The sequence below is a fragment of the Dermochelys coriacea genome, chromosome 7 (genome assembly GCF_009764565.3).
Source record: "Dermochelys coriacea isolate rDerCor1 chromosome 7, rDerCor1.pri.v4, whole genome shotgun sequence".
Classification (NCBI taxonomy): Eukaryota; Metazoa; Chordata; order Testudines; family Dermochelyidae; genus Dermochelys; species Dermochelys coriacea.
The window spans coordinates 126179320-126201188 of record NC_050074.1 but is presented as its reverse complement, the minus strand read 5'-3'; the positions used below and the strand labels follow the sequence as shown (position 1 = coordinate 126201188).

At 56.4% G+C, this 21869-nt stretch overlaps 1 protein-coding gene across 3 annotated transcripts; it reads left to right on the top strand.

The window, feature by feature from the left end:
- The first annotated feature begins 579 nt into the window (after positions 1–579).
- On the top strand, positions 580–15942 carry MORN4 (MORN repeat containing 4). Of its 3 annotated transcripts, XM_043519406.1 has the most exons (6): positions 817–1010; positions 2389–2476; positions 11385–11482; positions 12880–12994; positions 14097–14206; positions 14423–15942. In XM_043519406.1, exons 3-6 carry the CDS (start codon positions 11416–11418, stop codon positions 14569–14571), a joined length of 441 nt encoding a protein of 146 aa, XP_043375341.1. In that variant the 5' UTR covers positions 817–1010; positions 2389–2476; positions 11385–11415; the 3' UTR covers positions 14572–15942. The 3 variants fall into 3 exon arrangements, with proteins under 3 accessions (XP_043375342.1, XP_043375341.1, XP_038265277.1); XM_038409349.2 differs by lacking the exon at positions 2389–2476 and having other exon boundaries at positions 823–1010; XM_043519407.1 differs by lacking the exons at positions 2389–2476; positions 11385–11482; positions 12880–12994; positions 14097–14206; positions 14423–15942 and adding an exon at positions 2157–2382 and having other exon boundaries at positions 580–1010.
- The last annotated feature ends 5927 nt before the right edge of the window (positions 15943–21869 follow it).

Genomic DNA, 21869 nt, shown 5'->3' with positions numbered 1-21869 from the left:
ACCCCAACCCCCTGCCCCAGCCCTGAGCCCCATCCTGCACCCCAACCCCCTGCCCCAGCCCTGAGGCCATATCCAAACTCCCTCCCAGAGCCTGCGCCCTGCACCCCAAACCCCTGCCCCAGCCCTGAACCCCATCCTGCACCCCAACCCACTGACCCCGCCCTGAGGCCATATCCAAACTCCCTCCCAGAGCCTGCGCCCTGCACCCCAAACCCCTGCCCCAGCCCTGAACCCCATCCTGCACCCCAACCCCCTGCCCCAGCCCTGAGCCCCATCCTGCACCCCAACCCCCTGCCCCAGCCCTGAGGCCATATCCAAACTCCCTCCCAGAGCCTGCGCCCTGCACCCCAAACCCCTGCCCCAGCCCTGAACCCCATTCTGCACCCCAACCCCCTGCCCCAGCCCTGAGCCCCATCCTGTACCCCAACCCCCTGACCCAGCCCAGTGAAAGGGGGTGAGAGCAGGGGACGAGCGAGCGGGGGCGGGGCCTCGAGGAGGGGGCGGGGCCCAGGAAGGGATGTTCGTTTTGTGCAGTGAGAAAGTTGGCAGCCCTACGGGGGCGGTGGCTGGGGAGCGGGGAGCCAGCGGAGGCCGGGGCCGCTCGCTTGCCCGGGGGAGGAAGGGCAGTTTGCCAAGGCAGAGATTCCCTCGCCCCGCACAAAGATGGCCGCCCTAGGCGTTCTGCGGCGGGGCCCCGCACAAAGATGGCGAGATCGGGGCGGGGGAGTCTCTGCCGCTGGCGGCGATGATGATTCTCGGGTAGAATCTTTGCCCCTCATAAAGATGGCGACTGGGGACAGGCCCGGCGCTTCTGGCCAATGAGGAGCCGTGTTGCTACGGGTTGTCATGGTAACAGCCAATGGCACGTGGAGATGGAGTCTAGTGATGCTGCCCGAGATGCTGGGGGGCCGGGTGTGCGGGAAGCCGGGCTGCCAGCGGCGCTGACGGCCGTCGATGGGGACCGGGACCCCCAGGGGGGAGCGGCGCCGGTGGTGAAACGCGGAGTCCAGGTGAGGGGGCCCCCCTGTGCCGCCGGGCCGGGGTGTCCGGGGGAGGGGTGGGGTTGAGGAGGGGTACGGGGGGTGGGGTATAGGAGTGTGATGTGGGGGTGCAGGAGGTGGGGGAGTGGGGTACAGGAGTGTGACGTGGGGGGTACAGGAGTGGGGAGTGCAGGGAGTGGGGTACAGGAATGGGGGCTGCAGGGGGTGGGGTGGAGGCGGAGTAGGGGGAGTGGGGTACAGGAGTGTGGTGTCATGAGGTGCAGGGGGTGGGGTGATGAAGTAGGGTACAGGAGTGTGGGGTTGGGGGTGCAGGTGGGGGAGGGGTTGGGATGCAGGAGCGGGGACTGCAGGGGGTCATTTGTGTGGGGTCACCTGAGTGACACTTTTCGGGAAGCTCATGGGGGTGCATTAATTCAGCGTCCTTGGATGGCAGATGAGGTCCTTCTGCCCCGGGCTGTCCTAGCAAGGGGCATCTCTGGGTCAGTTCACATGGATATCTACTGCTGCCTGGCTGGGGTGGGGGTACGGTGCTGATTCAAGGTGGGGGCGGCTTGGTCTGAGTTGCTGGCTGAGTTCTAGTGGTGCTTTCCCCTCTTGCTTAGGACAGCTTGGAGTGCCTCTGAGGCCCGTTGTAGGGGGGGAGGGGGCAGATTGCTGCTAGAAGGACTGTTGCATCCATTAGACCAGGGGTTCTCAACCTTTTTCTTTCTGAGGCCCCCCCAACATGCTATAAGAATTCCACAGCCCGTCCATGCCACAACTGTTTTTCTGCATATAAACGCCAGGGCCAGCGTTAGGGGGTAGCAAGCCAGGCAGTTGTCCAGGGCCTCACCACAAACCTGTGAAGCTAAGTTGCTCAGGCTTTGGCTTGAGCCCCAGGCGGTGGGGCTTTGGCTTTCTTCCCTGAGTCCCAGCAAGTCTAATGCCGGCCCTGCTTGGTGGACCACCTGAAACCTGCTTGTGGCCCTGCAGTGGGCCCTGGACTCCTGGTTGAGAGCCGTTGCATTAGACAATGACTAGCATGCACACACAGTGTAGATTACGTGCCACATGCACTCACAGCTTGGTGGAATTGTTACTAGAGGTACACGCCCCTTTCTGTGGGAGGCAGGACAATCCATGGTCCCCAGGCAGCTCCATTTCTCTCTCCCCCAGCTTTGGGTCATGAATTCTAGTGTGGTTTCTGGATTCTGTGTGTCTCCCCATGAAGCCATCCAAACTAGTGCTTCTCTGTGTCCCATCCCCATCCCAGCCTCTCCCAGACCTCTCCTCCAGGCTGATGGGGGGCCTGTGAGCCCGAGAAGAGCGCTGGCTGTTAATGACCTCAGCAGAGAGCACTCAGTCCAATTACCAGCTTGGCACTGACTAAGGGCCATCTATCTTCTAGACAAGAAGCCCCTGCAGTCTAGCTTTGATCCTTCCCAACAATACATCCTGCTGGCTGGGGACCTCTCTGGCTCTCAGCTTCCATGGAGGTAAGCGAGTGAGCATCCTCTCTCTCGGAGGGAGCAGCCCACCCCCGGCCTAGAGCATGATGCTGGTACGTTCCCTCTTTAAAAAGCCCTTTCTCTTAGCTTGCATTGTAAGGCCTGCAGCTTGAACTGTCGAGCTGGTCCCTAAGAGGGGCAGCGTGTGTGCGGGGAAGCCTGGCTCATGGGAGCTGCACACCAGGCTCACACTGTGTTGCAGGTGCATCTCTGGATTCTCTTGGTGCCATTACAAGCTAATCATGGTTCTCTCAGGAACAGCTTTTTCCAAAAAAAGCGGCTGAGCCTCAATTGGAATGGAAATGCTGATTAAACTCACAGCCTGTTTAGGTGTTGGCTTTTGGTTTTGCAAATTGAACTAGAAGGCTAGCGGCACATATGATATCATGGTGATTGGAATTGTGGTTTGCTGAGTAAGTAAAGGGGAAAATGAGATGGAGTGGAGACTAAAGTGTAAGGGTAAGACATTAAAATCCCAATGTGCCTGTGAGTCAAACTGTGGCGCTTGCCCAAGCTGAGGGAACCAGGGGAAACGGGTTCTGATTTTTCACCACTGATGTTGCCCTCTGAATAGAGCCGTCAGTTTCTCTTCCTATGTTTTGGGCACTACAACAATGTCTGGGGAACAGAGAAACCGGGGGGAGGGCTAAAGCCCTCTAAGTGGTTCTCATAGTAGCAGCGTGCTCCTTGGGCTGTATGTGGATTTGTGATGCACCTCCTGGCTACCTGCCAGTGTCCTCTTCCTGCCACTCCCTGTCCTCACTGAAATGAGCAGAGTAAAGTCATCTCTCTCCAGGGCAAAGTGCAGCTGGGACTTACAGACTCACTGACCTCTGAGCTGGAAAAGCCGTGTTCGACCCTCTCTCCATTCGCTGGAATCCAGCATGACCCCAGCAAATCTCTGCTCCTCTCTCAGTGATCTCCACGTGGGCATGGTTACTGTCCAAGGGCCTGACCCAAAGAATCCCCAAGAGGACCTGGTTTTCCCACGTGGCTCCTTTTGAATCTGCATTTCTAATTGCGCTGGCTGCCTGGAGGAGCTGGGGTAGGAAGAGGGGACTCTGGTGCTGGAAACTCTCTCCCCTCCCCGGTACTGCACTGAGGCCTTGGGAGGCCCGGTTCTCAGTCTCACTGGTTGGTTGAAGTGTGAGGAGAGAAGCCCTGGATTGCATTGGTAATGGGCTCCAGAGCTTGGCACGCCGGGCTCTCAGTCCAATGGCTCTTTTGAGAAATGAATCATTGGGTTATCGGAGACCCACAACCACAAGGGTCACTGATTAGCCCCCTTGTCCTCTCACCCCTACTGGGGTCCTGTAGGGCAGAGCAGAGGCCCACTGGGAAGTCGGGGGCACCACTGCTGCTCATGCAGCACCCTCCAGAACTATCCTGGCACCTCTCGCCCCCTCCTCCCCTTGGCAGCCTGAGCTCCATGGCAGCAAGATTTCTCCCTCCCTCCTCTGGGAAGCGGGAGTGCTGCCGGCACAGCCCTGGCAGGGAGATTTGATAGTTACTGGGACAGAGCCACAACAGGTGTCAGTGCTGGGGAGCCAGTGGGACATCCTACATCAGCAGCCGTGATTTCATTGTCAGTGCCAGAGAGTGTCCTCTGTCTGCCCTTCCCCTCCATCGGAGCTCTTCATTAGATAGGGACTGGAGGTGGCCTTTGAGACTCAGCAGTAGCCCTGTGCCTTGAGGGAGCAGCAAGCCGAAGCCAGAGCTCCATCTGGGAGGATGGAGCAAGGATCCTTGCCCTTCGAGTGAGATGCCTCTCCACTGTTTCATGGAGGTGCAGCCCTGTTGGGCTTTGACTCCAGGCTGATGAAACAAAAGCCACAGGCAACAGCAACCTGAACCGAGCCCAAAACTGGTCACTGCTAGCTGAGGAGCAGGGATCTTCTGTCCTGAGGTGGTCACCGGTGCCCAGCTCTCAGACTCCTGTCTCCTCTGTGGGCCTTCGGCATTTCCTGGAGTCCGCTCTGGTCCCAGCACAGGGCACCTCCAGGGACAGAAGCCATAGTCTGTGCCCTTCTGACCAAGGCCTGGGTTGGGCAAGATGTTGGACTCCTCTTCCAGGGCAATCTGTGCAAGATTCTCCAAGCAGCAATCTAGGATACACAGCCTCAGTGAGGCCCAGCCTCAACCATATTGAGAGAGGATCAGTAACACCCAGGAGATGGCTGGGCCCTGCTCCCTGAGCCATCTGGCAAGCTAGCAAATACAGGGAAGTGCTCTCCCTCAGCCTCCCACAACCCACGTCTACACTGGGGAACCACAAAGGATTAACTGACGTGACTTAGCCCCTGGTGTGGACATGTCAGGCCATCTGGCCAGGGTTAGCCCTGTGTCCACGTGAAGCACAGAGTTGAACTGGTGAATGCAATCTCTAATGCAAGGACTGACAGGGCCTGCCAACCCTCCTCTCCCTGCAGTCTCCCAGTGCGTGATCCCGGGCCTTGAGGAGATGGCTGATATCCCCGTGGCCATGGAGTTCCTAGTCAAATCCAGCCTTTCACAGAAGGTGTTTGCCTGGCTCTGCTGGTTTATTCTCCTCTCCCCAGGCTTATATTCAGCACTTGATCCACCTGGCCTTTGGTGTACACCCTGGCTGTGTGCAAACATCCTGCCTCTGTGCTTGTTGTGGCTCTCCATTGGGGCGTGAAGAGTCGAGAGTTTTTATGGAGAACTGGTCAGCTGGTAGCTGGGCTGGCTGGAAACCCCCCACCCTGGACCCCAATGGTTGGTTCTACATTGCTTTTGACAGGATCTGTTAATACAGAAGACAGTTTTTCCCTCAAAACTCAGCAGTGTCCCTGTGCACCTGCCATTTATGGGAGGGTTATAGGGCAGTTCTATGGACCATCACCAGGTGGGGCACAGTTTCCTCTTATTTACCTTGGGACTTTGCAGGTGTGGAACCTGACATGTGGGGAAGAAAGAACCAAACCAGGCAGGTTTCCAGTTAATGTATTGGGAATTGGTCCTGCTTTGAGCAGGGAGTTGGACTAGGTGACCTCCTGGGGTCTCTTCCAACCCTGATATTCTATGATTCTATTTTATTTCCTAAATTCAGCAAAAAGCATGGACAAGTCACATTGAGAACGTGGGTTAGCAAGCAAATTAATGTAGGTTACAGAGTAGCAGCCATGTTAATCTGTATTTGCAAAAAAGAAAAGGAGGACTTGTGGCACCTTAGAGACTAACAAATTTATTTGAGCATAAGCTTTTGTGAGCTACAGCTCACTTCATCGGATGCATTCAGTGGAAAATACAGTGGGGAGATTTATATACACACACAGAGAACATGAAACAATGGGTGTTATCATACACACTGTAAGGAGAGTGATCACTTAAGATGAGCCATCACTAGCAGGAAGGAGGGGGGGAAGGAGGAAAACCTTTTGTGGTGATAATCAAGGTGGGTCATTTCCAGCAGTTAACAAGAACGTCTGAAGAACAGTGGGGGGTGGGGTGGGGGGAGAAATAATATGGGGAAATAGTTTTACTTTATGTAATGACTCATCCACTCCCAGTCTCTATTCAAGCCTAAGTTAATTGTATCCAGTTTGCAAATTAATTCCAATTCAGCAGTCTCTCGTTGGAGTCTGTTTTTGAAGTTTTTTTGTTGAAAGATAGCCACTCTCAGGTCTGTAATCATGTGACCAGAGAGATTGAAGTGTTTTTGAATGTTATAATTCTTGACGTCTGATTTGTGTCCATTTATTCCTTTATGTAGAGACTGTCCAGTTTGACCAATGTACATGGCAGAGGGGCATTGCTGGCACATGATGGCATATATCACATTGGTAGATGCGCAGGTGAACGAGCCTCTGATAGTGTGGCTGATGTGATTAGGCCCTATGATGGTATCCCCTGAATAGATATGTGGACAGAGTTGGCAACAGGCTTTGTTGCAAGGATAGGTTCCTGGGTTAGTGGTTCTGTTGTGTGGTGTGTGGTTGCTGGTGAGTTGGTTCAGGTTGGGGGGCTGTCTGTAAGCATGGATTGGCCTGTCTCCCAAGATCTGTGAGAGTGATGGGTCGTCCTTCAGGATAGGTTGTAGATCCTTGATGATGTGTTGGAGAGGTTTTAGTTGGGGGCTGAAGGTGATGGCTAGTGGCGTTCTGTTATTTTCTATTATATAGAAATAATATTTCTATATAATATATTATTTCTGTTATTTTATAAAAGGACACTAAACTCTCGAAACTACTACGTGCCACAAGGGGCCACAACAGTGGTTCCCTTAACCCACCCAGCAATATTGTTAATCTGTCCAACTATACTCTTAGCCCAGCAGAAGAATCTGTCCTATCTCGGGGCCTCTCCTTTTGCCCCTCCACCCCCACGAACATGATACAGTTCTGTGGTGACCTAGAATCCTATTTTTGACATCTCCGACTCAAGGAATATTTCCAAGACACCTCTAACCAACGTATTAACCCACAGGGACCTTCCAACCAACACTACAAAAAGAAGGATTCTGGGTGGACTCCTCCTGAAGGTCGAAATAACAGACTAGACTTCTACATAGAGTGCTTCCGCCGATTTAAGCATGGGCTTAAATTGTGGAAAAGCAGCATCACTTGCCCGATAACCTCAGCCATTCAGAACTCAATGCCATCCACAGCCTCAGAAACAACTCTGACATCATAATCAAAAAGGCTGACAAAGGAGGTGCTGTTGTCATCATGAATAGGTCGGAATATGAACAAGAGGCTGCTAGGCAGCTCTCCAACACCACTTTCTACAAGCCATTACCCTCTGATTCCATTATGGGTTACCGAAAGAAACTACAGCATTTGCTCAAGAAACTCCCTGAAAAAGCACAAGAACAAATCCGCACAGAGACACCCCTGCAACCCCGACCTCGGGTATTCTAACGCTACCCAAGATCCATAAACCTGGAAATCCTGGACGCCCCATCATCTCAGGCATTGGCACCCTGACAGCAGGATTGTCTAGCTATGTAAACTCCCTCCTCAGGCCCTACGCTACCAGCACTCCCAGCTATCTTCGAGATGACACTGACTTCCTGAGGAAACGACAATCCATCGGTGATCTTCCTGAAAACACCATCCTGGCCATTATGGATGTAAAAAGAAAAGGAGTACTTGTGGCACCTTAGAGACTAACAAATTTATTAGAGCATAAGCTTTCGTGAGCTACAGCTCACTTCATCGGATCGAAATGCATCGGATGAAGTGAGCTGTAGCTCACGAAAGCTTATGCTCTAATAAATTTCTTAGTCTCTAAGGTGCCACAAGTACTCCTTTTCTTTTTGCGAATACAGACTAACACGGCTGCTACTCTGAAACCTGTCATTATGGATGTAGAAGCCTCTACACCAACATTCCACACAAAGATGGACTACAAGCCGCCAGGAACAGTATCCCCGATAATGTCACGGCTAACCTGGTGGCTGAACTTTGTGACTTTGTCCTCACCCATAACTATTTCACATTTGGGGACAATGTATACCTTCAAATCAGCGGCACTGCAATGGGTACCCGCATGGCCCCACAGGATGCCAACATTTTTATGGCTGACTTAGAACAACGCTTCCTCAGCTCTCGTCTCCTAATGCCCCTACTCTACTTGCGCTACATTGATGACATCTTCATCATCTGGACCCATGGAAAAGAAGCCCTTGAGGAATTCCACCATGATTTCAACAATTTCCATCCCACCATCAACCTCAGCCTGAACCAGTCCACACAAGAGATCCACTTCCTGGACACTACGGTGCTAATAAGCGATGGTCACATAAACACCACCCTATATCGGAAACCTACTGACCGCTATTCCTACCTACAAGCCTCTAGCTTTCATCCAGATCATACCACTCGATCCATTGTCTACAGCCAAGCTCTACGATATAACCGCTTTTTGCTCCAAGCCCTCAGACAGAGACAAACACCTACAAGATCTCTATCATGCATTCTTACAACTACAATACCCATCTGCTGAAGTGAAGAAACAGATTGACAGAGCCAGAAGAGTACCCAGAAGTCACCTACTACAGGACAGGCCCAACAAAGAAAATAACAGAACCCCACTAGCCATCACCTTCAGCCCCCAACTAAAACCTCTCCAACGCATCATCAAGGATCTACAACCTATCCTGAAGGACGAGCCATCGCTCTCTCAGATCTTGGGAGATAGGCCAGTCCTTGCTTACAGACAGCCCCCCAACCTGAAGCAAATACTCACTAGCAACCACACAACAGAACCACTAACCCAGGAACCTATCCTTGCAACAAAGCCTGTTGCCAACTCTGTCCACATATCTATTCAGGGGATACCATCATAGGGCCTAATCACATCAGTCACACTATCAGAGGCTCGTTCACCTGCGCATCTACCAATGTGATATATGCCATCATGTGCCAGCAATGCCCCTCTGCCATGTACATTGGTCAAACTGGACAGTCTCTACGTAAAGGAATAAATGGACACAAATCAGACGTCAAGAATTATAACATTCAAAAACCAGTCGGAGAACACTTCAATCTCTCCGGTCACATGATTACAGACCTGAGAGTGGCTATCCTTCAACAAAAAAATCTTCAAAAACAGACTCCAGTGAGAGACTGCTGAATTGGAATTAATTTGCAAACTGGATACAATTAATTTAGGCTTGAATAGAGACTGGGAGTGGATAAGTCATTACATAAAGTAAAACTATTTCCCCATGTTATTTCTCCCCCCACCCCACCTCCCACTCTTCTTCAGAGGTTCTTGTTAACTGCTGGAAATGACCCACCTTGATTATCACCACAAAAGGTTTTCCTCCTTCCCCCCCTCCTTCCTGCTGGTTATAGCTCATCTTAAGTGGAAAATACAGTGGGGAGATTTATATACACACACAGAGAACATGAAACAATGGGTGTGTATGGTAACACCCATTGTTTCATGTTCTCTGTGTATATCAATCTCCCCACTGTATTTTCCACTGAATGCATCCGATGAAGTGAGCTGTAGCTCACGAAAGCTTATGCTCAAATAAATTTGATAGTCTCTAAGGTGCCACAAGTCCTACTTTTCTTTTTTGCAAATCAATGTAATGATCCAGGTTATTTAATCCAACAGTTCCCTCTAAGATCTGTGTGATACTTTGGGAAGGCAGCCATCCTGCGTAGCCGTCAGCCCCAAGGTAGCAGCATTATGAATCTCAGTGCCAGTCAATAGCTTTGTTCCTGACAAATAGTGATTCAGGGAGGGCCAAAATCACCCCACAGCCAAATCCGCACACAGTTCCGTGTTCTATTGGGACATTTCATTTACAATTCAAATAACAAATGTAGGTGAAAACCAGGTGAGTTCTGAGGATTAAACACAGAGCTCCTAACCCAGGAGATCTGCGTGTGATCTCCTAGGCAAGGAGATTGTTTCCCCTAGGGCACTCGGGTGTTTGAGGAGCTGTTGAACAGGTACCACTCTCATCTAACTTCTCTGGGGCCCAGCCCCACTGCACGCCTGCTTGCTTGCTACCAGCCATGTGCTGGAGCTTAAACTCTACGTGCACAAATGCAGGGGTAGCAGCAACCCCCTGCTGGTAAGTTGGAAGAGAAGAGCAAACCCCAAAGGTTGATACTTGCGCAGGATGGTTATGACGACTCTCGGTTGGTTCAGCGACTGGAAGCTGGGATGGGGTAATACCCAGTGTTTTTATCACTGATTCAGAAGTTCTTGCTGGCTCCTAGAGATTGCTTGCTGGCAGGTGTCAAAGAATCCTACCCTTCCCTGGCCAGCTGGGAGGGTGGGGGAAGCACAAGCCTCTCTGCAGGCATGGTGGAATCAGGTGGCCAGAGACTTCTGGACAGGAGCAGCCAGGACAGGCCACCAAAGGGTGGCCTGGCTGCCTTCTCCCCTTTGGAAGCCCCTCAGTAAATCAGAATGGGGCCCTCCTCACCCAAGATCACAGGATCACCAGAATGGCTTGATTAGGTCTCCCTTATGCAAATGAGAGCCTGCCCACTGCAGACACTGCAGGCCCCAAATCCAAGAGTCTGTCCAGGCAGTCGGCAGGTCCCCAGGTATTTTGAGGCTCAGGCGACTGGCCGTATCTCAGCTGGCCTACGACAGTCGACTCCAGAGTCATTCAAACTGTAAAGCTAGCTGTGAGCTGGCTCCCACGCTCGCTCAGCCGTGCACAGAGAGCGACATGGCATACGCCTTCCCCCATCCCTTGGTGCTCAGCTTGGAGCAGAGTGGTTTGCTCTGCGGAATCCAGCGAGAGGTTAGTCTCTAACTCAGAGCAGGAAGTCTGTTCCTCCTCAGCTCCCAATCCGGAGGTGCCATCTTTACCTGCAGGGAGCTCCTTAGCCTTCCTGCCCACGCAGGCACCTTATCTGCTCAGGGGATAGAGGTCTGTATGGTTACAGGGCTCGTTCCTCCCCTGGTCTAGGCAGCTGCCAGCCCGTCTGGGGGCTGCAGTGTGGCGATGGAAGATGCAATGTCAGGTCCGCTGGAAGGGCTGCTGGCCCAAGGGGGCTCAGCCCCCGTCATCTCCTGACTAGCAGTGTGCAAAGAGGGCATCCCCTGGCAGGTCAGTCCAGCTGGTGGGTCCTAGTGACAAGCCTCAGAGAGGCACTGGGGTTGGGAGAAGATCCGAGGGATCCAAAGGGAATGGGGAAGTGTTGGCCGGTGCTAGGCAGAGGCCAAGGAGCTTGCGCTGGGCGTGGAACGCGGGGAGCTGTGGGGATGGGACATGCTTTGGGCAGAGGGAGAGCTTCATGCAGCCTGGCCTGGAGCAGGGTACTAGGGTCAGGGTGAGTCCTCAGAATAATGGCAAACAACATGGCCTGGGCCCTGCACATCCAGCAGGCTCCCAGCCAGCAACATGCGTCTCCCCTCCAGCACCTACTGGGTGTTCTCACCTGCCCCTTCTTTGCAGGTGTCATCTCACCCTCCCAGGACCTGGCAGCATGACCTTGACCAAGGGCTCCTTCACCTACTCCAGTGGGGAGGAGTACTGCGGGGAGTGGAAGGAAGGTGAGCAGGGTGCAGCGCCATGGCCCGGCTGTATCTCCCAACTGGCCTGTTCCATTACCCTCCCCTGGCTCCATCCAGATGGGCTGCAAACAGCCCCTGCCATCTGTGCTGGGCACAGCCTGCCAGCCTCCCCTGCAGGCGGGGCTGGGAGAGGCACCTACTCCAGTCGGTCCCACAGGTTGTATGGTGCCCTCCTTCCCAGGACTGGGCTTAGTTGGCTGGGAGAGGGGAGCCTGCCCCTCCCTACGTAACAAAGCTCCTGGTGCCAGGCCCTTAACAATCAGTAACCCAAGTTCTCCCCAGACAGATCTGCCCCTGCCCTCCCCAGGTCCTTGTCTGCTCCCCAACTCCTGGGACAGGGCAACCTGATCTCCTGCCTTCCCCCTTGGCCTCAGCCCATGACACTAGGGAAGAGCAGTGTGTCCCTGTGGGACCACTGTCTACCAGGGAGCCCTGTCAGTGTTGGGGCTGCCCTCTCTGGGGAGCCGGGTGTGCTGTGGGAAGAGCTGGGTCTGTCTATATAGCATGTCTCACCCCTGGCTGCAGCACTGCCAGACGCTGCCCCCGGAGTCTATGCCCCTCTGGCAATTGCCATTCCTCTAAGGGATGAGAGCAGGCCGAGTGACCTCTCTTGCACTGGCTCAGGCCTGGGGATTCCTGAGCTGTATGTGCCCTGCCCAGGCAGCCCTGCCATGGCACCGGGAAAGCTGGCAGCAGCCCTGGAGCAGCCTGTGTTTGGGGATGTCTGCCCCAGCACCCGGCAGCTTCCTGCCAGTGTGGACCATGAATGTGCCCTGTCAGGACTCCCCTGTAGTCCCCTCCTGCTCCTCTCCCTTCACCTTCCTGTGTGTCCTGGTGAATGGCAGATGCCTGCCCCACGCGTGGATTGGCCCGGGGGGGGGGGGAGGCAGGGAGGGCGGGAGAGGCTGCTGTAACAAAGTCCAAACTGTCCTGCCCCACTGGCCTGGGGAATTGATTGCGTAGAGCCCAGCCGTGAATACAAGCTGCCTTCCCCTGAATCTCTCGGGCTCCCTCCTGCCTGCCCCTGGGCACTAGCAGAGCAGCCGTGAGTGCTGGGGTTCCTGGCTCTGTCTGGGGATAGTTAGATATTGAACATGGGCTCCAGGAAGAGATGGACCCTGCTGAGCCTGGCTGGGAACAACCCAAACCTCCCCAGCTGGGCCAGCTCTGGGAGCAAGCTTAGCCTTGGGTCTTCCCGTATGTCCTGTGGAGCCCAAGTGAGGCTTCTACGACCCCCAGCACTGCCCTGCCCATGTCCCAGCGGTGCCCTGCCCAACCCTGCACCTGTCCCTCTGGTCCCCTTCTGGGGGCATGGGCCCTGTGGCCCTTTCCCTGGGCTGCGGGCGCTGGTGATACTGCCTGCTCTTGTTGCCTAGGCCGCAGGCATGGCATTGGCCAGCTAACGTTTGCGGATGGCAGCACCTACCTGGGTCACTTTGAGAATGGGCTTTTCCATGGCTGCGGCGTGCTCACCTTCTCCGATGGCTCCAGGTGGGTACCGCGCCTTGCTGGGTCTGCCCCAAGCAGCCTGGGCAGCTTGGGGCAACTGGCCTTTCTCTTCCATGGGGACTGGGGATGGCTGAGGGGTGCTGGTGCTGAGTCGTGTCTGTACCCTCCCACCCCATGGAGACCCTCCCCTCTCTGCTTACCCCTCGCCCTCCCGCTTCAGCTCTGGAACCTGTGGGTGCTGCTCCTCATTAGCCTGTTGGGGGCGCAGCCACGCTCCCTGCCCGCAGGACTGCTGTGGACTGGCGCTGCCAGCTCCTGCGGGTCTGGGGTGTAAGAGTGCCCCAGTGTCCCATGACTGAGCAGCTGTGAGGTTGGGACTGGCGGGGGGGGTGGCTGGGGTGCCTGATTCATAGGTACTAAGTCAGAAGGGACCATTATGATCATCTAGTCAGACCTCCTGCACAACGCAGGCCACAGAATCTTACCCACCCACTCCTATGAAAAACCTCACCTATGTCTGAGCTATTGAAGTCCTCAAATCGTGGTTTAAAGACTTCAAGGAGCAGAGAATCCTCCCTCAAGTGACCCGTGCCCTATGCTACAGAGGAAGGCGAAAAACCTCCAGGGCCTCTCCAATCTGCCCTGGAGGAAGATTCCTTCCCGACCCCAAATATGGTGATCAGCTGAACCCTGAGTATGTGGGCAAGACTCACCAGCCAGACACCCAGGAAAGAATTCTCTGTAGGAACTCAGATCCCACCCCATCTAACATCCCATCACAGGCCATTGGGCCTATTTACCATGAATATTTAAAGATCAATTAATTGCCAAAATCATGTTATCCCATCATACCATCTCCTCCATAAACTTATTGAGTTTAAGCTTATGGTGCAAGTGGGCTGGTGGGGCGCGGATAGGCGGGGAGCCTGATGCTGCGGGGTGCGGGCAGGGAGCCTCACATGGCGGGGCGCATGGGGGGAGCCTGATGCTGCGGTGGGGGGGTACAGGCAGGCAGGGAGGGAGTCTAGCACTGCGGGGGAGGTGGGGACCATTATGCTGTGAGGCATGGGGGGTGGGCCGAGAGCCTGACGCTGCGTGGGTACAGGAGGGGAGCCTGACGCTGCGGGGCTGTCTGTCTGCGCAGGTACGAGGGGGAGTTCATGCAGGGGAAGTTCAATGGCGTTGGAGTTTTCACGCGCTACGACTCGATGACCTTCGAGGGCGAGTTCAAGAGCGGGCGTGTGGATGGCTTCGGTGAGTCCAGGCAGCCCCCGTGAGCAGCCGCAGCCCCTGCCACCAAGAGCAGCGGGATGAACAACCTGGGCAGAGCCAGGCAGGCAGCCCTGTTCTCCAGCATGGACCCCATTGCCCCCTGCTGCCCCGCTCCTAGACCCTGCTCTCCCACCGCCCTGCCCCTCCCTGGTGTGTGCAGCTCCCTTCCCCATGACTCCCTGCTCTTCCCTCCCCCAGGGCTCCTGACCTTCCCCGACGGCTCCCATGGGGTGCCCCGCAGCGAGGGCTTCTTTGAGAACAACAAGCTGCTGCGGCGGGAGAAGTGCCCAGCCGTGATCCAGAGAGCTCAAAGTGCCTCCAAGTCCGCACACAACCTCCCGGCGTGACTGGGGTGCCACGGGACTCCGCCACCCACCCACGGCCCCTCCTGCCGCTGGCCGGCCTGGCCTCCAAGAGCCTGCGGGGCAGGAGCTGCGGTGCCCAGCCGGGGGGGGGGCGGCGTGTTGGCACAGCCAGTCTGCCTGCTCGTCACGGGCCCCAGCATAGCTGGCCACCTCCCTCCTGCTGGCTACAGAACTTCCTCTGAGTGCCCACCTCCTGGATCCTGGGGGCTCTGATTGCTGCCCCCCTCTGGGGGGGAGACAGGAGACCCCCTTCCCTGGGGCTTTGCTCACTGTCTTGGAGCAAACAATACCACAGGGCCCTCCATACAGACCCCTGGGCACAGCCCCCATGGCCAGCCCTGCTGCTGGGCTGTGTGGGGCAGTGGAGGGGCAATCTGCCAGGGCCTTGGTCCCTGTGGTTAGCTAGGAGCTGCTGCACCTGCTTTCCCAAAGCCCAAAGGGAGCTGGTATCTCCCTGCCCCTTTTTTGTCCTGATGCTGGGGGCAGGGCAAGCCCCCCCCCCTTTTTCTTGCTCTGGGCATCCTGGCCCCACAGCCTGTGCCTCCCCCTCAACTCTCCCAAGGGCGTATGGCCTGAGCATGCCCAGGTCTCCTCCCAGCTGGCCTCTCTGTGTCCCGGGGGCTGTCTGGTCACTATTGCCTGTCAGTGCCTTGGCACAGGGTCGGGCCAGGGCAGTGAGCAGGGGGCACTGTGTAGCCCCAGTCCTGAGCCATGCCCCATAGTTCCAAGCATCTCAGTCTCCTCCCTCATTGCTGTGCTGACAGGCTGCACTGTGGGGCTGGTGCCAAGGGCTCTGGCAGGCACTGGGCACTGTGGGTCTGCACCGCCTGGGGTGAGCTTTTCACGCTCCCGCTGTCCCTTGAACCGACTGGGGACTTAGTCTCCATTCAGCCCTAGTGAGCACTTGGGCCTGCCGTGATGCTGCAGCCTGACGAGTGCCAGTGTCTGGGGGGCTGCAGGTCGGGGCAAGGGGCAGAGGCAGAGCTGTGCTGGAGCCCAGGAGGGCGAGGAAGAGCGGGGCTGAGGGGCACCAGCAGTGTGAGGTTGGGGGGGAGCCAGGGCTGGGCTCACGGTTCAGCGAGCAGGATGGGGGGCACCAGTAGAGCTGCACACAGGACTCCCCCCACACGGCCTGCTTGTCTCCAGTGTCGGTTCTCTGCTGGGAGCAGTAGCTGTCACTTGTGATGCCGGTGCAGGGAGGGAGCCCAGGGCCAGGCCCGGCTGGGAGCCATGTCCTCGCAGAGCAGGGTGCATGTGAACTGCCCACTCTGTGCTGCTACTGCCCTCGTGCCTTGCTGTATCCTGCACCGTGCCGCCCCCGCGGGGCCTCGGCGAATAAACCGCGTTGCCAAACCTGCCCTGATGTGTGTGGTTCTGTGAGGTGGGCTGGGGCCAGGCCTGCCCATCCATCCCTTCATCACCCAGCTGGGGGAGGCGAACCCCCAAGGGTTTTCTCCCCAGCCCTTTCCAGGTTTGAACACAGGGAGGGGCCCCCCCTACACCTCCCCCCCTCACAGTCACTGCTCCCTGTGACACAGCAGGGAGTGGGGAGTGTTGACCTGGGAATGTGGCAGGGGAGTTTCCCTGGGGATTGGAGACCTGAGAGCCTGTAACCTGAGCCAGGAGGGGGACGGGGAGGTAACACCTCTGCCCTGGGAAAGTGGATAAAGGCTGCAGGAGGGAGCCTGCTGGAGGGGTTTTGGTTTCAATTTGGTGCTGGGTGGTGGAACGCAGGGAAACCGAGGGCTGGGGTCTAAGCTCCCTCCTCCCCCAGAAGGTCTTGACTGAGGGGTCCTGGTTGTACCTACAAGCTCTGTTTTAGACTGTGTTCCTATTGTCCAATAAACCTTCTGTTTTACTGGCTGGCTGAGAGTCACAGTGAATCCCAGGAAGAGGGGTGCAGGCCCCAGACTCCCCCACACTCCGTGACAACTGGTGGAAGCGATGGGATCTACTGCACCCCGTGAACGGCACTTCCTGCAGTAACTGACTGGGGAACAGTAAAATGAACGGGGATTGACGGGGACCAGGCGTGCTGAAGATTCAGGGGGTGGTTAACCCTGGGAGTGTGTGACCAGAGAGAAAGACTTTTGCAGTAATGGGGTCCCCCAGGAGATTGCAGCGAGGCGGAGGAGTCTGCAGCTCGACCCTGGCAAAGAGGTGGTGACCTCAAGAAGGGCTGGCACCCTAGGGGTTCTCCCTGGAAACCGTGGAAAGCTGCCCAGGCCTGCGAGTGGCCAGCAGGGAGACGTTTGCTAAATGCCTTAAGAGTGACCTGGTGGAGCTGTGCAGGCAGAGGGGGGCTGCGCATTGGGAGGTCCACCAAGGAACAGCTGATTGCCTAGTTGGAGGAGAGAGATCGCTTGGATGACCCGATCCCTGTCCCTGAGGGAAGCTGCCCAGTGGACGCAGCGTGGGCCCTGAGGCCTGACCGGGCTGGGAGGGGTCAGATTGCTGCTGAGGACATCCCAAGACCCTTCCTACCTATGCATGGGGGAGGGGTTGGGGGAAGCCCAGCGAATACTGAGGGCACCCTGACCCCGGCAGCCAGCAGGGGATCCTCCCGCCGGAGCTCCCCATCCCTGGAGCGGAGGCGGCTGGAATGGGAGAGGGAGATGAAAATGAGGGAGCTGGAGGATCATGAAAAGCAGCGTCAGCATGAGGAGAAGCAACATCAGCATGAGAAGGAGAAACAGAGGGAGCATGAAAAGAAGCAGAGACAGCATGAACTGGGGCTGGCCAGGCTGAGGAGCAGTGGGGCCCCAGCTGCGGTGAGTGAGGGAGGGACCCAAGACTACAAGGAGCTTTGATAAGTGCTTCCTGGCCCAGCGTAAGGAGGGGGAGGACATAGATAGCTTCCTGACGGCCTTTGAGAATGCCTGCGAGATGCACAGGGTTGACCCTGCAGACAGGCTCCAGTTTCTCACCCCCTTACTGGACCCCAAAGCCATGGAGGTACGAATGACAGGGGCGGAGGCAGGGGACTACGAACTGTTCAAAAAGGCCCTGCTCCGTGAGTTTGGGCTGACCCCCAAGATGTACCGGAAAAGGTTCCGGAGTCAGCATAAAACGCCCGAGGTCACATACCTACAACTGGTTTCAGAGTAGCAGCCGTGTTAGTCTGTATTCGCAAAAAGAAAAGGAGGACTTGTGGCACCTTAAGACTAACAAATTTATTTGAGCATAAGCTTTCGTGAGCTACAGCTCACTGCATCCGATGAAGTGAGCTGTAGCTCACGAAAGCTTATGCTCAAATAAATTTGTTAGTCTCTAAAGTGCCCCAAGTCCTCCTTTTCTTTTTGCGGATACCTACACCTGGTCAACCGAATGCAGGGATATGCCCGCATGTGGACACCTGGGGCCCAAGGTAAAGAGGACCTGCTTGACCTAATTGTACTGGAGCAACTGTATGAACAGTGCCCTTCCGACCTGAGGCTATAGTTGGTGGACAAAAAGCTAGAGAACCTGCAGCACGCAGGGCAGCTGGCCGACAAGTTTGTGAACAGTTGGACGGGGGTAGCAGGGAGGAGTCTGAAAAGAACAGGCCCCCCACAATGCAGAGAGAGAGTCACCATGGGACCTCCCAGCGGAGAAATATGGAGAACCCCCTCCAAAGGGGAAGGCCTGGCGTCAGGACCATCCGACTCGCTCGAGGGGACCAACGTGACATGAGCTGCTATCACTGTGGCCAGAGAGGCCACATACAGACCCAGTGCCCCAGGCTCAGGGACAGACTGAGCAGACCCAACCTACCCAGGGTTAACTGGGTAGGGACCCAGCTGGATGAGGGGCAAACGGCCCAAGGAAGGGGGGCTGCCAGCTTACCACCTGCTCAGGAGGGAAGAATATTCCCGGCCAGCTCCTCTGGAGGGCTGGAGGCTCTGGACTCAGGGCTCTCAGTTTACAGGGTAGGCGGGGGGCTGTCCCTCCGGAGAGAGGGCCTTGTTTCCCTGGAGGTGGATGGGAGAAAGGTCAATGGATACTGGGATATGGGTGTGGCGGTGACGCTGGTCTGGCCCGAGGTGGTGCCCCCAGATCGGGTAGTGCCCAACACCTACCTGACCCTGACGGGGGTGGGTGGGACCCATTCAAGGTGCCCATGGCAAGGGTACACCTGAAATGGGGGGCCAAGGAGGGCCCCAAGGATGTGGGGGTGCACCACCATTTGCCCACTGAGGTTTTGATGGGGGGACGTAGAGAACTGGCCAAGCAAATGCCAGGCCGCCCTGGTTGTGACCCGTAGCCAGAGCCGGCAAGGGGCACTGCGCCCCGACCTTGGGGAGGGTACCATACTGGAGGCGCAGGACCCTACCCTGGTGGAAAGGGAGCACCGAGGGGCACCGCTCAGAGAGGCTGTGGCCTCAGACCTGGCTAGCGAGAGGGAACCGGGCCCCATCCCGTCCCCAGCCGCTGAGTTCCAGAAAGATCCCTCCTTGCGGAAGCTCAGGGACCTGGCCGACCTCAGCGAGGGACGGACCATGAGGAGAGGTTGCCAGGAGAGGTGCCTGTGGGAGGAGGGGTTCCTGTACCGAGAATGGGCTCCCCCAGGGGAAGTGGAGTCCTGTGGGGTCAGGAGGCAGCTGGTGGAACCCCAGAAGTATCGCTGCAAGCTCCTGTACCTGGCCCATGACATCCCCCTCTCAGGGCACCAGGGAATCCGGCGCACCCGGCCGAGGCTGCTACACAACTTTTACTGGCCTGGGGTCTTTACAACTGTCCGGCAGTATTGCCGATCCTGCGACCCCTGTCAGAGGGTGAGGAAGGCCCGGGACAAGGGGAAAGCGGCTTTGAGATCTTTGCCCATCATAGAGGAACCTTTCCAGAAGGTGGCCATGGACATAGTGGGACCTCTCAGCAAGACAACCCGATCGGGGAAGAAATACATTCTGGTGGTGGTAGATTTTGCCACCCGCTACCCCGAGGCAGAGCCCTGAGCTTCCACTGAAGCAGACACCGTGGCAGATGAGCTGCTGACCATTTTCAGTCGCGTGGGGTTCCCCAAGGAAGTCTTGACAGACCAAGGGTCCAACTTCATGTTGGCCCTGCTCCGGTGCTTGTGGGAGAAATGTGGGGTCCGGCACAACTGGGCCTCAGCATATCACCCCCAATCCAATGGGCTGGTGGAGAGGTTCAATGGGACGCTAAAGATGATGCTGAAAACCTTTATGAACCAGCACCTGCAGGGTTGGGACAAGTACTTACCTCACCTGCTGTTCGCGTACAGGGAGGTATCCCAGGAGTCTACCGGATTTTCACCTTTCGAACTGTTATATGGCAGGAGGGTGAGGGGCCCCCTGGACCTGATGAGAGAGGAATGGGAGGGGAAGGCCACTCCCGATGGAGAGTCAGTGGTGGAGTATGTCCTGATCTTCCGAGAGAGACTTGCTGAACTCATGCGCCTGGCCAGGGAGAATGTGGCCAGAGCCCAGAAGAAGCAGAAGGTCTGGTATGACCGCACGGCGCGGGCCTGCGCCTACGCCACCGGGGATCCGGTGATGGTTCTCATCCCCGTGAGAAAGAACAAACTACAGGCCGCTTGGGAGGGCCCTTCCAAGGTTGTCAAGCAGCTAAATGAGGTAAACTATGTGGTGGAGCTGTCGAACCGGGCCCACCACTGCCGGGTGTACCATGTGAATATGATGAAGCCATATTATGCCAGGGGGAATGTGGTGTTGGCCATGTGTGGACATTGGGAGGAGCAGGGTGATGACCCTTTAGTAGATCTATTCCCTGGGACCAGAGCTGGTTCCCCCCTGGAAACAATTCCCCTCTCGGATCAGCTAACCCCTGCCCAGCAAGCTGAGATCAGAGGAGTGCTGCATCCGTACCGACCCCTGTTGTCCAACCAGCCTGGACACACTAATCTGACTGTCCACTGGTACAGTCAGGGTCGTGCCCGGCGATAAGATGCTCCCCCTTCCGAGTCACAGGGAAAACTGCTCAGGACCTGGAAAGAGAGGTCAGGGACATGCTGGCTTTGGGGGTGATCCAGCCATCTGCCAGTCCTTGGGCCTCGCCGGTGGTGCTGGTCCCCAAAAAGGATGGGTCGATCTGGTTCTGTGTGGACTATCGGAAGCTCAGTGCCATCACTGTATCTGATGCCTACCCCATGCCCAGGCCTGACGAGCTCCTAGACAAACTGGGAGGAGCTCGATACCTCACCACCATGGACCTTACAAAGGGCTACTGGCAAGTGCCGCTGGATGCAGATGCCCGGCTGAAATCGGCCTTTATCACCCCTCTGGGGCTCTATGAGTTCCTGACCCTGCCTTTCGGCCTCAAGGGAGCGCCGGCCACCTTCCAGCGCCTGGTGGATCAGCTACTGAGGGGGATGGAGAGTTTTGCCGTGGCGTATATTGATGACATCTGTGTCTTTAGCCAGACCTGGGAGGACCATGTGTCCCAGGTTAAACAAGTGCTGGACCGACTCCAGGAGGGTGGGCTGACTGTAAAAGCCGAGAAGTGCAAGGTGGGGATGGCGGAAGTATCTTACCTGGGCCATCGGGTGGGGAGCAGCCGCCTAAAGCCGGAACCAGCTAAGGTGGAGTTGATCAGAGACTGGCCCGCTCCCCACACCAAAAAGCAGGTCCAAGCCTTTATTGGGTTGGCAGGATACTACCGAAGGTTTGTGCCCCGCTTTAGTGCCATCGCCACCCCCATCACCCAGCTATACAAGAAGGGGAAGCCAGTCAAGGTGGTCTGGACCGAGCCGTGCCCGGAGGCTTTCCTGGCACTGAAGGAGGCTCTGGCCAGTGGCCCAGTTCTGGCAAACCCAGACTTTGACAAGTCCTTTATGGTGTTCACTGACGCCTCAGACATGGGACTGGGGGCGGTGTTAATGCAGGAGGATGAAAAGGGGGAGAGACACCCCATCATGTACCTGAGCAAGAAGTTGCTACCCTGGGAGCAACATTACGCGGCCATCGAGAAGGCGTGCCTGGCCATGGGGTGGGCCCTCAAGAAACTAGAGCCAGATCTCTTTGGGCAACACTTCACCATGTACCCGACCACTCTCCGCGACCTGGCTGCACCAGATGAAAGGAGCCAATGTCAAGCTCCTGAGGTGGAGCCTGCTCCTGCAGGATTATGACATGGACGTGGTCCACGAGAAGGGAAGTGCCAAAATGATAGCGGATGCGTTGTCCCGGAGAGGGGGCCCTGAACTTCCCCAGGTCACTGGTCAGAGTCACCCCGCTCAGTTCAGTCTCGAAGGGGGGAGAGATGTGATGCAGCAGGGAGGGGGGAGTGTTGACCTGGGAATGTGGCAGGGGAGTTTCACT